Here is a 14,549-nt window from a genome sequence, read left to right on the forward strand (position 1 = left end):
ACATTCGTCTACCTTAATCAGGTCGGCAATGCTACTACGTAGCACTAACTTCGGTACGTAGAACTACTAAATTTAGTACTTGGACTCCTACGTACAGTATCCACCTGCAAAAGTGAACAATAAAATAATGCCCTTCCACACCAACCTTACGCATTCCAACACACAACACTATATTACGAACGTCGAATGTCCATTTACTTCTACTAATTGTCGTCCTGGAACAGCACGGCCACGCCCCGAAGCACCCACTTTTCCCGTCCGCAATCCGTTGGCAGCGTCGCGAGCAAGACGTACGTAGGTCCTCGAAACCGAGTCAGGTACACTGGGCACTCGTACATGAGGGGGTCATGCCGGAGGTAGCCCACGCTCGTGGGTTCCCACAGGGGTTTGGTCTCGACGGCCTTAACGTACACGACGGGCATCATCCACAGCAGCTCCTTCGGGTTGGAGTCCATGATTACCCCCCCGCACTCGGTCGTGGGGGACGCTCCGACCTTGTATCGGTTCGTGATCTCGTCCAGCGTTGACCACCGCGCCCCTTCGATGAACAGTCCGTACACAAACACTCCGTCGTCGGGGTAGTAATTGGCCGCTTCGACACCTGCAAATGTCGTCATGTGGGTTTCCACCGTCATCTTGTTCAGTGGCATCCTACAAAACACAGCAAACAACGTCAGACGACTATTTCCATAGAGAGAGACACACACGTACATTTTCCGCCGAGACGTGACTTGTAAACAAGCTGTCGTGTACGCCGTGGGATTGAACAACCCTGGGAGCCACAGCGCAAACGGCGTGACAAAATCCACAGACCACGTTTGCAGTTGCTGGTGCCGCTTGATCATGTCCACAAACCACCCGCTGAGTGTCTTCTTGGACGGCCACGCTTTTCGCTCCCACTTGCACTGGGAAAACGGATTCCGGCCGGGCACTTCGTTCAGTCCGATCGCGGTTGCCAAATCCTCCATCGATTGACTCATGTTGAGCTGGCCATTGAGCCCCTTCTTCAAATCGGCCAGCGATTTCCGCAGTTCGTCCAACAAGACGTTCATGCGATCGCATTCTTGCATGGCCACGACGACAAACGGTCCGTGGTCGGCGGTTAGCCGCGGCGCGGCAATGTCCTGCAGGTCCAGCATCGAAAAGAACTCGGGGGTGCGGGCTTCAAAGTCATCGATCGATGCCTTCAGCATGGACGTCTTATCCATGCCACCACCGCCACTGCCACCCCCGCCACCGCCAATCGACACGATCGCATAACACAACGTCTCGCACGTGGACGTGAGGTACCCGATTTCAGCGTTCGGATGGAGCCCAAACAGCATCGGGTTTTCCGCGACCATGTTCTTTTCAATGTACTGCGCGTAATCTTGAAACGAAAACTCGGCGGGGTTGGGGCTTTTGAATCCTGGCCCGAGCTCCATGCCAGACAGTAATCCCGGGTTTAACAACACTGTCAAGTACGTATTGTTCGTCCGGCGATCCCACGAGTCGGTGATGTGGCCGCCGTACATGATTTCCCCGAAAATATACCGAAGGTCGTCCCATGGCACTTGGTCGTTGTTGTCCAAGTAACTCATGAGCACATTTCCGCAAATGGTCAAGTCGCCCGTGTTGAAACTGTACGCACGACTCCATCCTTGCTGCCCAAATCGCCGGCGCCCCAACACAATCGCATGAAACCAGCACAGCGAAAACAAGCACGCTTTAAACTCGGTGGGTTTGGTGCTGGCTTGGACCTTGTCGTCTCCGAACGTGGCCCACGCGCGGCGCAAGTTGGACTGGATGTCGGACGGCGCCTCGTTAGCTACCTTGATGCACGACTGCATGAGCGACTCGGGTACATTGAGCTCCAACGGCAGCAGAATTGGCGGCGGCTCGGCGGAAATGAAGCACCGAAACATCTCATGTGGCCCTTCCCCCACGATTTCTTCCAGTTGTCGCTCCAGCTGCGGCAGCCAGCTCTGCATCAAATGCACGTTTTGCAAGATAATCCACCCGCCCTTGATTGCGAGTTTCTTGAGGCAGTCGCCGGCATGCTGCTCCTGGCCTTGGCCCATGGAGATGTTGATAAAGTTGTCATTTTCGACACTCACGCCTTTGGTTCGGCCGAGATTTTCTACCCACGGGGTCGGGTCCACCCCCGGAAACAGAACAAAGAAGATTGGAATTGCTGGGTTTGTCTCCTCAAACGTTTTCACCATGTCGAACGGGGGCTGGGACACGTATTGCTCGCCCAGTGACTCTAGAATGAACGTCCGCAACGCGTTCGTGACGCGATCGGGGCGCAATGCGCGCAGCAAAATGATCTTGGAGAACGACGACAGTTTGCTGAAGTCGCCAGGCAACTTCGCGATTTCGGCGTCTTCGGCTGCAAACCACTTGCGCCACTCGTCCGGCTCATTCTGCATGATATCCCCTAGGTTGTGGAACACTTTCATGGATTCCAGCGCCTTGAGCTTGGCGTAGCACGCCACGGGTAGCCACTCGGCCAACACCCCCATGTTGCCCACGTCCGCCACCGCCTTGCCAAGCAAAAACGTTTCAATCTCCACGTCTGTCAGGACTTGGTCTCGCACGAGAATCTTCAGACACAACATCGTGGCCACCGTGAGCTTGTCCCGCTCGAACAACCCCCGGCGAATGTAATCAAACACACACGTCGTGATGGAAATGATGAGCGCTACTCGAATAAACGAGATGAGCAACCAACAGAATGTGAAAAAGGCTGGACACACCTTTGCAACGGTTTGTAATGTCTTCGTCCGTGAGGTCGTTGGACGGGTCGTCGCTTGGGGGAGGAGCCCCCCCTTCGGGGGCAGGGGCCTCTGCGGGCACTTCGCCGTCGGCGGGGGGAGCGTCGTCGACATCTTTGACCACGGGGAGGTTATAAATGCCTTGCAAAAACACCTTTTGGAACGCCGCGAGCGAGTAAATGTAGTACGAATGCACTTTGGAGAGGTCGTTCATGAGGAAGAACAGCAGCGACCCCCGCGCGGCAATACTCCTGTATTTTTCGCTCGTCACATTGACGCTATCCTGCGTCTTCTTGGCCGCCTCCATGTTGGTCTGGGTCATCTGGGCCTTGTACTTAGTGTCGCTGAGAATGGCAATCAACGGCTGGTTGCTCGTGATGTCGTCGTCCGCTTCGGCAAGGTACTGTAGAATGATATCCTCGAGTTTCTTGAGCTCGATCTTGCCTTGGTTTTGCTGCTGGATGAGCTTTTCACGCTTGATGGCCAAGTCCGACCGCTCCTTGCTCACAACCAAGTTGAGCAGCTGGTCTTCGAGCCCCAAGTTAGTCACGGTAAAGTTGACCATGGTACATTCAGCTTGAATTTCCGGCGGGTAGTGCGGATTCCCTAACTTGGTGTGCAAATACAGTCGGAACTCTTCGCAGTACGGCACGGATGCGTCCCCAATGACAATCTCCACGCGGTTGCCTCGCTTGGACGTGCTTCGTTGGATCACCGGCGCCAGAATCGCATCGATCTTTTCGCCCAAGTTTTCAATCAAGAACGCCGTCTTGGTGCCAATTGCAGACTTGAGCTTTTCGATCCAGAATTTCTGGCCCATGCGCACGATCTGGAGGTTGAACGGCGCTTCCTTTTCTCGAATCCACGCAATTGCTTGGAGTTGCGGGTCAATGATCAACGGCCGGCGCCCTACACCCAACATGTTAGTATAGATCCTTCAAGCCATACGATATGAAACAAAACTGCTAGAAATAATATCACAGAGAGCTCATTCTACGGACCCATGGCCACCGTGTTGACGACAATCGCGCCGTTCTCGGTAGACACGCGATCGGCAGGCAGTTTCTGAGTGTTCCACTCTGCGATTTCGGCGTCGTTGGTCAAAATGTACACGGGGTTGCTCTCTTCACTCATGGCGATGCTGTTGCCGTTGGCCGCTTTTCGAAGGTACGGCACCCAATGCTTGTTGATGAGTTCGTCGCGGAAGGGTTTCGTGAACGGGCCAATGTACGAGATAAACGCGGACGCAAGGAGACAGTCGCCGACAAGCAAATCCTTTTCCTTTTGAAGTTGCAACACGTTGATGCCCCATCGGACGTTCTCCGAGCCCAAGTCTTTGGTTAGAGTCCCCGCCAGCTTCATCTTTCGATTGCCTTGCTCGACGGAATTCACCGCGTCTTCCTTTTCTTTCTCGGCGGCCGCGGCTTCCTCCATCAACTTGTCCAGCTTTGACTGCAAGTCTGCATATATATACATATAGGCGTAAGTGTCGGAGTTCTGGGCTGTAAATACAAATGTCCAGAATCCACACAAACACAGACGTACCAGCCACTAACGACGTGACTTCACCCAGCCGTTTGTTGGCTGACTCGAGCTCCAAGTTGGCAGCTGCCAGCGCCATACTATAGCACATAACCAAGCCCTTTCAATTCACTGTACAACCTGAGATAAGCTTGATCGAATATATCGTTACCGTTTGGGTTCGACCGTGATCAAGATATCATAATACATGACGATGTTGACCACCCAACTGCACAACCCGGCGGCGGCCTTGTTCTTGGTGGCAATGATGTCAGGTTTAAAGTGCTCCTTCTCAAGGAACTCGCGCACTTCTTTCCAATTCGTGGTCGGGACTTGGCCGGCGTCGACAATATCCTTGAACTTTTGCAGGTACTCTATGTACTCTGGGATGTTCCCCAGCACTTGCTTCTTGCACGCGTCCCACTTGAAGTCTTTGACTTTGCCTTGCTTCGTGATGACAATGTTGGGGTGGACGCCAGCTAGGAGCACCATTGTTGCCCCAAACACGTCGTCGACGCCCGTCGGCGGCTTGCTCATGGTTTTACACTCGCCCAGATCCTTCTTGTTGAGCGAGTCTAGCGCCTCCATGGCCTGCTGCACGGCGGGCTCGGCTTTGGCCAAGTCTTCCAGCGTCGATCGCTGCTTCTCGGTGACTTCGGCTTGAATCACAGCGCACTTGGCAGCCTCCTCGGACGCCTTCTTGGACTCGACCTCGACCTTGGCTTTTTCTTTGTTGACCGTTTCGGCGATGCCCGACGCGACCGCCTTTTTGTCTTCAGCTTGCTCCAACTTGACCTTGAGTTCGACTTCAAGGCGGGCGACGGTATCCCCCGTGTCTTTGAGTTTCTGGAGCCCCTTCTCCAAGCGCTCGATCGCCCCCGCGTACTCTTTGACCTTTTTCTTGAGAATGTTCTTGTACAATTGCAGCAACTCCAGGTACGATTTGGGCGTCGTGTACACATACCTACAACAAGACGACGACCCAACGACATCATGAATCGTTGCTCTAGAACGACTGGGGCAAGTATATAGACATACCGTCGTTCGACTTGAAAAAACCGCTCGGCGCATTGGTTCACAGACACAAACGAGAACGGCATAAAGTTTTCAATGCCAGTTCGCGAGTCGTCCGATCCAAGGAGGTCGCTGATCTCTTTGAGCTTTTCCTTGCCCACCGACAACAGCGCTTCCTTTGGCCACGGTTGGAACCAGTCGATGACGGTGCAGTTCACTAGCGCTGGAAACTTGCGCGCACGACTTCGAAAGTCGTCCCCCACAGGGCTAAAGCACAGACACAAATGCAACCGTTTACGAATCTCGCCTTGGAAGAACTTGATGATTTCCTTCCGGTCCTTGGACCCGGCCATGACGCACACCTATCCAGCAACTTGCTTAGCCACGGCCGACTTCAAACTATGTACGGTAGGTACCATGTTGACAATGTTGTCCATGTCCTCCATCGCAAACAAGTCGGGAATGTCCCCCGACGCCAGCAAGTCGTTGAGGTAAATCAGAAACTTTTCGTTGGTGATCTGCGAGTCGGTGAGCAAAAAGACCACGCCGCCCTTGTCTTCGCTACGACTCAACTGGTCCACAATCACAAAGTACATCTTGCGCAAGTCTTCCTTGAACTCGTTTTCGCCATATTTCGACGAAATCGAAATCTGCTTGACCGTGTATTCGCAAATGTGCGACGCCAGCCGCGCCAGCGACCGCTTCCCCGACCCGCCCACACCCACGAGCAACGCGTGCCTATGCCACCCACGTTGTGCAGCAACTACTACACGAATAAACTAGTATGTTCGTACCCGGATTCATTGCGCAAGATGCGCACGATTCGCGCCACGTGCTTGATGGCGTCGTCAAACAAGTCTAGAAACATGGCCGTGTTGTTTTCGTTGTTGTTAAAGTCGCGGAGTTGGATTTCCAGGTTCTTTTTCAGGTCTTCGAGATTTGTGCCCATTACTTGGTCGTACTCGGGGTCGCCGTCCTTGGTAAAGTGGCAAAATATGAGAGGCCACGCGTTCTCGAGCGCGTAGTACCGCGACGTATTGCAGGTAGGAAAGCTCCGTTTGACTTGGAGTTGCACCAGTTGGTTGTACTTTTCAATGTCGGCTTTGCACACGAGGCGGTCGCCGTACACACGCTCGCTTTCGTGGAGCCACAGCAGCACAAACTTTTCCGCGCTCGAGAACCGATCTTTTTTGGATGCGATCAACCCCTGAAACACATTCGACAAGTGCCGGACGTTGAATTCGTAGTGAAAGTTGGCTGCTGTCTTGCGAAACGTTTGCACCACCGACGTATGCAATGTCAAGGCGGCTTTGATGAGCGAGTTCCAGAACGCCGATGCACTCAACTCGCCCGAGAATGTGCTCAAGTGACCGCCCAGGAACGTTTCGTAGATGGTCACTAGCGACGGCGCTTCGGGCATCCCCATCGCAAATGTGGTAAAGTGGCGCTGGAGGCGTGGGTCCACTAGAAATGACCCCGCTGTGGGGTTCATACCCGCGACAATTTGCGTGTTGAGGATGTTTTGGACTTGCAGCTTCGCCCGGTCAAACCTACAATTCATATCGACTTGTCATGCTAGACACATGACAGCAACACGAGTGGGGGGGGGCGTGTACCAGTGCTTGTATTCCATTTGCTGGCGAAGCAACGAGATGGCCGACTGAGTGTTGTACGGGTCCACTTCTGGAAGATTCAAATCGTCCAAAAAGTAGATCAGACGGTACTTGCCGGGGGGGCCAAAGTTGGACCCAGTTTTCTTTTCCAAGTGCGAAAACATGGTCGACTGGAGGATCGTGGAGGTTGTGTAAAAGTTGAAGTTGATCGTCGCGTAGCGAAAGATGGACGTGCCGTCTTCTTTCGACAACTTCTTGAGCACCCCGTTCACGTTTTGCGTCTTCCCAGTGCCTGCGGGCCCACACACCAGAATCGGGTGCGATTTGTTGATCAAGTTCTCGAGCCAAAAGCTGATCGAACACGTTTCAGTGGTCGGCACCTACGCATAGACCATTGATATGAGCCCCCCATACCCCCCCAAGATATTCCATCGAAACAACAGCCCCCCGTCCAACACCCCAACGGCCCCCTGCAACCCCCATAGAAATAAAGCATGATGGAAATATACCGTGATCTGGTTGATCGGGTCAGGGCTCTTGTACGTGGCCGTGTAAAAGTATGGCGACTTGCTCCACGGGTTAAACTTGGACGTTTCTGGGTCGAGCCAAAAGTCAAATACAGTGTTGTTGGCACTCGCAACGATCTTGACGTCTTTCCATGTGGTTTTCCACCACGTGCTAAACTCAGCGGCGTAGTCGGTGCCGTCGTCGCTGATTGTAAGGATCGACCCAAACGACCACACGCAGCAAAAGCAAAAGTTGTTTTGCATGACGTCGTAGTCGGCCAGAATCGTGGGCGTCAGCAGGCAGTCGAGCATGTTCAAGAGGTTGCCAATCAGTGTCACTTCCTCGACGGGGATCACGGGCTGCAGCCGCTTTTTGAAAAACTTGAGCGTGGGCTCGCAGTACTGGTTGAACAACCCCTGAAAGTTGTCGCGCACTTCGTTCGTAAACAGCATCGTTTGCTGGTTGGCTTTCTTGGTCGGGTCTGGCGTGCAGTGTCGCAGCAGCCACGAGTCGATCAGACACCGCCACTGGTACCCTTCCGTCGCGGAAATGTACAGAATCCCCGCGCGGGACACGGTCGCTGGTGTCGCGTACACCAAGTCTCGGATTTCAAATATCATGCGCATGTGCGATTTCAACGGCACGCGCTCGTTGGAGGCCAGCGTGAGCATTCGGTTGTCGTCCATGACGGAGTTCATCGATTCGATCCAGTTGGCATCCAGGTCGCCGTCCAGCAGAATCCACTTGGGGGACGTGTCGTCTTCGCCGTTGTCTTTGGTGCGGGACCCCAAGTCGCGCATGATTTTACTCAGCAACCCGTCCTTCCATTCGCGGGTCTTGAGCACGATATACCCGTACAGTTCGTTGGTCGAGACCGACTTGGGGTTCAAGTCTTGCACTTCCATGGAAATTCCCATGATTTCCCTGGCCTTTCGAAGCGTCTTCCACGTCTCTGTCTTGCCCGACGCCGGCGGTCCCATCACAAACACGCAATGGCGAATCGCCAGCAGTTCCGACAATTGCACCACCTTGAGCATGAATTCTTCGCGAGGACTACAATGATAATCATGTAAATATTATGCAATTTGGTTGGAAATATCTATCCAACGACGTTGTTTCCAGGCAAGTATATATATATGTATATTCCAATGTTGTTCATTCAAAACTGGAGCGGTATGCCGATGCACAAGACAAATAGCACATGAATAGGCAGATAGCTTTTGAAGACACGAATCAACATCTCAACCAAAATCTCAAGGGGCCTATCCCAACTGAATAATTCCCTATACACAACACGAGCCACTACAAATTGATAGATGATATATATTTGGACAAACACAAGTCTAGATTTAAATCAAAAGAAAATGTACCTGTTGTTGATGGCTTCACATGCCCCTTGCACCATCGACTCGAGTTCTTGGTCGCGCTTTCGGGGGGGGTCATTCCGGACGTCAATGTTGGGGTCGTTTCTCGGAAATAAGTCCCCCAGCAGCCCAAAAAAGATGACGTTATCCTCGACGACAATCTTGGGGATGTTGAAGTCACGCAGCGCGCGCATGAGAAGATCGGGTTCGGGGATGTCTGGCTCGGCGCGCTTGAATGCCCCCGCAACACACAAGACCGACTTGACTGCGCGGAGCCCCCAATCGTAGTGTAACTGCTTCGACAGCAACTGGCCGAGCAACGAGTACAACCCGTAGAATTTCGACGCAAGGATCTTGGCTTGCGTGAACCCTTCGGCCATGAGCATGTTTTCACAAATGAGCACCAGGTCCGGCACCATGACCGTCATGGGGCGGAAGAGGGCTTTGAGCCCCTCGGGCAGTTCCGACCGGCCAAGGTACCCCGGGTTCATCGTGATGAATGCCCCCACGGTGGGGTCGAGCATCACTGGTTCGTTTTCGAGAATGAACCGCTCGTCATCTGCCTTGCATGCGTCGCACACAGCTTTGAACTGGACAGAGCACACCGAGAGCACTTCGGGGACAAGCCGGTTGAATTCGTCAAAGCATCCCCACGACCCAGACGATGCCAGTCCCTTGAAGATGTTGCCCAGTGATTTGTAGTCCATTTCCGGCGAACAATTGAACACATAACAGGCTTTCCCGAGTGCATTCGCCAAATCTTTGGTAGTTTCGGTCTTGCCAGTCCCAGCAGGTCCCGCGGGCGCGCAGCCCATCTTCAAATTCAACGCTTGGGTGGCAGTCACGTAGATACGATCCGTGAGGGGCGTGATCACCAGACGCGGTCCGTTCCCAAGGTACTCGTAGTCGTACGGAATGCCGGCATCGCAAATGAGAATCTGTGCCCGCGAATTGTTGGCCCCTCGAAAGTTCTGGTCGCGGTTCAAAAAGCTACCTTGGGTCGGGCTAAAGTAGTGTTTGAGCTGCGACTGCCACATGAAATGCGACGCCACGTCGACGCCCGCACGGACCATGTTGGCCACAATGTCTCGACCGTGGGCGTCCATCGTGATGAGGCACATGACGCGCTGTCGTTCGGCGTTGGAGATCTTGCTTTGCGTGAGCTTGATCAAGTCTTCGAGCTGAATCTCCTGCTTCTTGTTGTACCGCATCAGCGACTCCTTGTCCCCCCCGGCCATGGCGGCAAACGACGCCTCGACTTCGGCCACGTAGTGCACGCCCGCGGCCAGTAGAATGATCTGGGCCGCGTCCATCGGCTTGCCGCTCGCGTCCTGGTGGTTGATCCACTCAACCCGCGGTTCTTGGGTGTACAGCACCAGGCTGCGCTCAATGTGTTTGAACAGCGTAAACTTCATGGCTTTCAGGAGGGCCTCGAGGTAGATTTCCGCCTCGCCTTCCAGCAGCACTGGCTCAACAAAGTCGACCACTTCTTGCCCCACCCCCGACACGAACGCCGACGCGGTGGGGCGCCCCCCCGGGTTTGTCACTAGGGACATGGTCTTGCATGCCAAGTAGATTTTCGACGCATGGGGCATGATCTTGGCCGGATTGGACCCGTTCGACAAGATGTCGAGCAAATCGGCTTCCGACATGAAGTAAAAGCGGGGAAACTGGCGGCGGCGGCCGTCGAGAAACTCCTTGAGTCGATGTTTGCACAACTCTAGCTTTTCCACAATGCCTTCGAGGAACTTGAACAGGCCCGGCTTTGTGCACGCCTTCTTGACGTTCTTGGTGATCCACGCCTCGCGCAAGTTCTTGCGCACTTCGACGTCAATGTCCTCAAAGTCTGCCGTTAACGCCGGCAGTTGGTTTTTCACTTCTTCCGACTGGATGAACAGCGGTTCCAGGTAACTCCAGCTGCGCTGGATTTCGCCAAATATGACCACCACTTCGTTCACACTGGCCAGTCCTTCGTGCATTTCCGTCACGCGGCCTTCAAATTCTGACTGGTACGGCGACGACGTCATGGTCTGGACGTCGATCTGGTTGGTTTCGAGCAGCTCAAAGTTGTCTTCAGAGATTTTCAGCAGCGGCACTTGGTCGTCTTCGGGGGCGGTCGGGTTGTACGGCACCATTTCCCACTCGACTTGGGCCCAGATTTCCTCGAGTTCGACCAGTTTCGTTTCCAGTTCCTGCTCCTTTTCCGCTTCGTAGCAGATTTCACCAATCTCGCCGGCGTATTCATGCAGCCGCTTGCTCAACAAGAAGCCCAACTTTTGGTCGGGGTTAACGTCCGGGGGCGTAAACTCCCCCGTTAGCGCTTGGATCCGTTTCCAGTGGCGAGACCGCATGTACAGCGAGCTCAAGCACCGCAGCAACGGATGCGTCTTGTCAAATGCTTGGCACTCCTTGAGAATCCACTTGTACGCGTCGCACCTAACTCAGAGCTGTCAGTTGGAGTTGCTTTGACAGCAATTTCAATGGATTATTCTTCGTAATAATCACCGACCATTGAATTTCTTTGGGAATTTTCTTGAGTTCTTTCAACGTGGCCGAAATTTCCATGGCCAACGCGTTGCAATCAATTGACAGCCACGGAATTTCGTGCGTCGCGACGAAGAACGCCTTGGTGCGCTTGATGATGGCCCACACGGTTTTCGATCCTACAAAGATGTATAAAGATATTTATAAATATATATTTGATAGAATATATAAATATATTTTCGATGTATCTTATATGTATTATGATGTATATATTTATATATATTCATTCAACTATTCCCATGGAAGAAAAATACCCCGTTTGTCAGGTAGATAGATATTCAATCAATCATCTCGCACAGAAAAATATAGGATTGGTTGGTTCAAGAACGTACCTTCAATGTCGGTGCGGAGCGCCGTCATCATCTTGTGCGTGTCAGTCATGAGGTGGGGGAACCCAAAGATGAGGCTCAAGTCGCTCTTCTCGGCGCATCGTTTCTTTTCGTTATCCCATTCGACCAGTTGCATTTCAATCTTCTCGAGCGCCTTATCCGGTTCGAGCTTGGAGTCCCAAAAGTCGAGCGTTTTGATCGTGTCGCCCCATTTTTTGATCTTCTTCTCGTACTCGACGATCGTGGCCTCGGTCTTTTCCGAGAACACACGCGTGGGCTCTGTGATCCGCGCCTCCGTATCGGGGCATTGCACTTGGACATCGTGGAACAACTTGGCCAGATTCTCCACGTCCACTGTCTCCTTGTCCACGTGGGCGCCGATCTTCTTCATGTAATGAAACAAGTTGGACGTTTGCTCTTGTAACAATTGGTTGGCCGCACGGTCGTTGTCTAGCTTGCGCATCAGGTCTTTGATCTTCTTGAGCGCTTCCAACCCGTCCACGTCGTTGCTGGGAATGTCCGCCTACACCAAAGCCATATATATATGTATATATACTTGAGATGATAAACAATGAACAGTGTTGTGTGTTGTACCTTGAGTTCTTTTAGCACGCGCTTGAAATCGCCCGCACGTTTGGTCGTGTCTGTATATAGCTTTCGAATCAAATCGCTCGAGTTGAAGTCATCTTCCCGAGCAATCGACGGCACACATCGGATTGTCATTTCGTCGCTGGGTGGCTGGAACGTACACGCGAACGGTGACCCGCGAATGGGTCCGGCAATACCGTCAAATGTCCCTTCGAACGTGATTGTGAGGATAAACTTGCCCGCGGCGGGGGGGACGAACGTGACGATGTAGCGCCCATCGCCCTTGTCGTTGATGGTCGAAATATCCATCTGGATGCCGCCATCTGGGGCGTCGGTCACTTCGGTCAACCGGATGGTAAACACGTCCCCGCCACAGTCTCGCTGGACGCCTTCCTTGTCCACCGCTTGAATCACAAACGACGTGGGTTCTTGCGCCATGACCAAATGCGCCAGTGACAACATCAAGCACGGCCCAAACCCGAGACTCTTGGACGCATTCGTGACGCTATGAAACTGCGCGACTTGTGATATATATCATTGTTCACTTTGTGATATATATATTACTTTTCATTGTGATATATATCATTCTGCATCGTTGAAACGATTGGGTGAGAAAGTGCACATGATATACCTTGTACGACGTGCTGATATTGGTAAACGATTCTCCTGGAAGCGCCACGCGCACCTCCGTTTGCAGCGGTCCATATTTGTCAAAGTTTGGCGTGGTGACTTGAATCGTGGTGGGAGATAACACTTGCCCCTGCACGTCCAGGTACCCTTTGGAGACTGCGAATCGGACATTCGCCGACCCCCCCGTAAAGTTGTACCCTTCGACTTTGACTTTGGTGCTGCCTGTGATCGGCCCCGACGCTGGCACGATCGACGACACCGAGTACGGGGGACCCACAATTTCGCTCACGTGAAGACAATGCAAGTCGCCAAACCATCGGTTGGCCCACCCCCCAAACAACAGCACTTTGTAGCTCACGGGGTCGTACACTAATGCCGTGTCGGCTCGGGGAAGGGGCGAGTCCCCTTTTAAAGGCGGCTGGCGCCATTCCATCAACCCCGTGTCGAGAACTGACACATTGTTCAAGTACGTTCCCTGTCGAAATCAGTTAGTAAAGTCAAACCACAAACATTTACTTGGGAATTGCCCGATTCGTTCAAGTCGCCTGAATTGCCGCCAAACATAAAGATCTTCCAGTTCGGCACGGCTTGCACTCTACAGAGTGGATATGTATGACATCATTGTGCGAACATCATCCGATCATTTTCAGCAGGTTTGTCGTACCCGACACACGAATGATTCCACGTTGGCACGGGTAACTTGGCGTCAGGTGCACTCCATGTATTCGTGGTCAAGTCCAGAACAAACAAGTCTTGGAATTGCTTGACCGAGTTCCACCCGCCAATCACAAACAGCTTGTTCAGTATCAAGCATGTTTGGTGGCTCGATCGCGCTTCGGGCTTTTCGCCTTCGGTGAGAATTTCTTCCCATTTCCACGTGCGCAGGTCCAGCGCATGGACGTCGTTGAAGTCAGTGCGGCCGTAGCCGTTGCCTCCGTAGCCCCCAAAGATGTACATCTTGTGGTCGACCAACGTAGCTGAGTGCGATCCACGGCATTGGGGCAAACCTTCCCAAAAGTTCTGGGGGTGTTGCTGCTCCCACAATTTTGTGTCACAGTCAAATACCCACAGGTCGTTCATGCGTTTTTCCGCGGCGAACCCGCCAAAGATGATGAGTTTCTTGTCGCTGTACAACAGCGCCGAATGGCGCCAACGGGCTGGGGGGGTGTCTTCTGGGGCAGACGATACTGGAACGATGCGAGCCCAGTTGAATCCGCCGTTCATTTCTAGCTTGAGGAGGTCGTTGCTTGGCCCGGGGGGGATCTTGTGGTCGCATCCTGCAGCAAGAATGAACCAGCTACACTAAAGACAATAAAATTGTACCCCCAAAGAGGTAGAGCGCGTTCTCCGACCCTCGCAGAGTCAGCGTATGCCCTGACCGTTTGTTGGGCACTTCGCCAGAGCACTTGGGGCTAGCCCAAGACATTTCTGGCTCGGCACCATACCCGATCGGCTACGACATGGATGGATTCATTAACGACACAGTCATACAGATCGGTTGACTCTACCATGTTGGCGCGAGTCGGTGCGGTTGCTCAATGGAGCGAAACCTTCGAAAGGTCGCGGTGAAGGGGCGTCCGAGAAACGCCCACCAAAATTGAGCCAATCACAACGTCGTTGGAAAAACAATCGGATGCGACAGGTTTCAGTCCGAATTGTCCAATGTGACCCTGGATAGTGAAA

The 14,549-nt window shown here is 53.1% G+C and overlaps 1 protein-coding gene across 1 annotated transcript; it reads right to left on the reverse strand.

The window, feature by feature from the left end:
- Positions 1–146: 146 nt before the first annotated feature.
- Positions 147–14,420, reverse strand: H257_10234 (hypothetical protein). Its single transcript, XM_009836714.1, has 20 exons — positions 14,375–14,420; positions 14,190–14,319; positions 13,531–14,143; positions 13,383–13,461; positions 12,868–13,341; positions 12,243–12,749; positions 11,652–12,171; positions 11,285–11,438; positions 8,782–11,211; positions 7,414–8,464; positions 6,908–7,284; positions 6,086–6,841; positions 5,708–6,029; positions 5,316–5,653; positions 4,450–5,241; positions 4,302–4,378; positions 3,758–4,216; positions 2,739–3,665; positions 712–2,683; positions 147–651 (listed from the first exon to the last, which is right to left on the reverse strand). Exons 1-20 carry the CDS (start codon positions 14,375–14,377, stop codon positions 204–206), a joined length of 12,429 nt encoding a protein of 4,142 aa, XP_009835016.1. The 5' UTR covers positions 14,378–14,420; the 3' UTR covers positions 147–203.
- Between the last annotated feature and the right edge of the window lie 129 nt (positions 14,421–14,549).

This window comes from Aphanomyces astaci (assembly GCF_000520075.1).
Source record: "Aphanomyces astaci strain APO3 unplaced genomic scaffold supercont1.27, whole genome shotgun sequence".
NCBI lineage: Eukaryota > Oomycota > Saprolegniomycetes > Saprolegniales > Verrucalvaceae > Aphanomyces > Aphanomyces astaci.

Bases quoted from the DNA above. Each gene is read 5' to 3' on its own strand.
- H257_10234 (XM_009836714.1), bottom strand. The intron at 5,242-5,315 runs GTATGTCTATAT...GTCTTGTTGTAG, and splicing joins TTTTTTCAAGTCGAACGACG to GTATGTGTACACGACGCCCA. The intron at 652-711 runs GTACGTGTGTGT...TGTGTTTTGTAG, and splicing joins GTCACGTCTCGGCGGAAAAT to GATGCCACTGAACAAGATGA.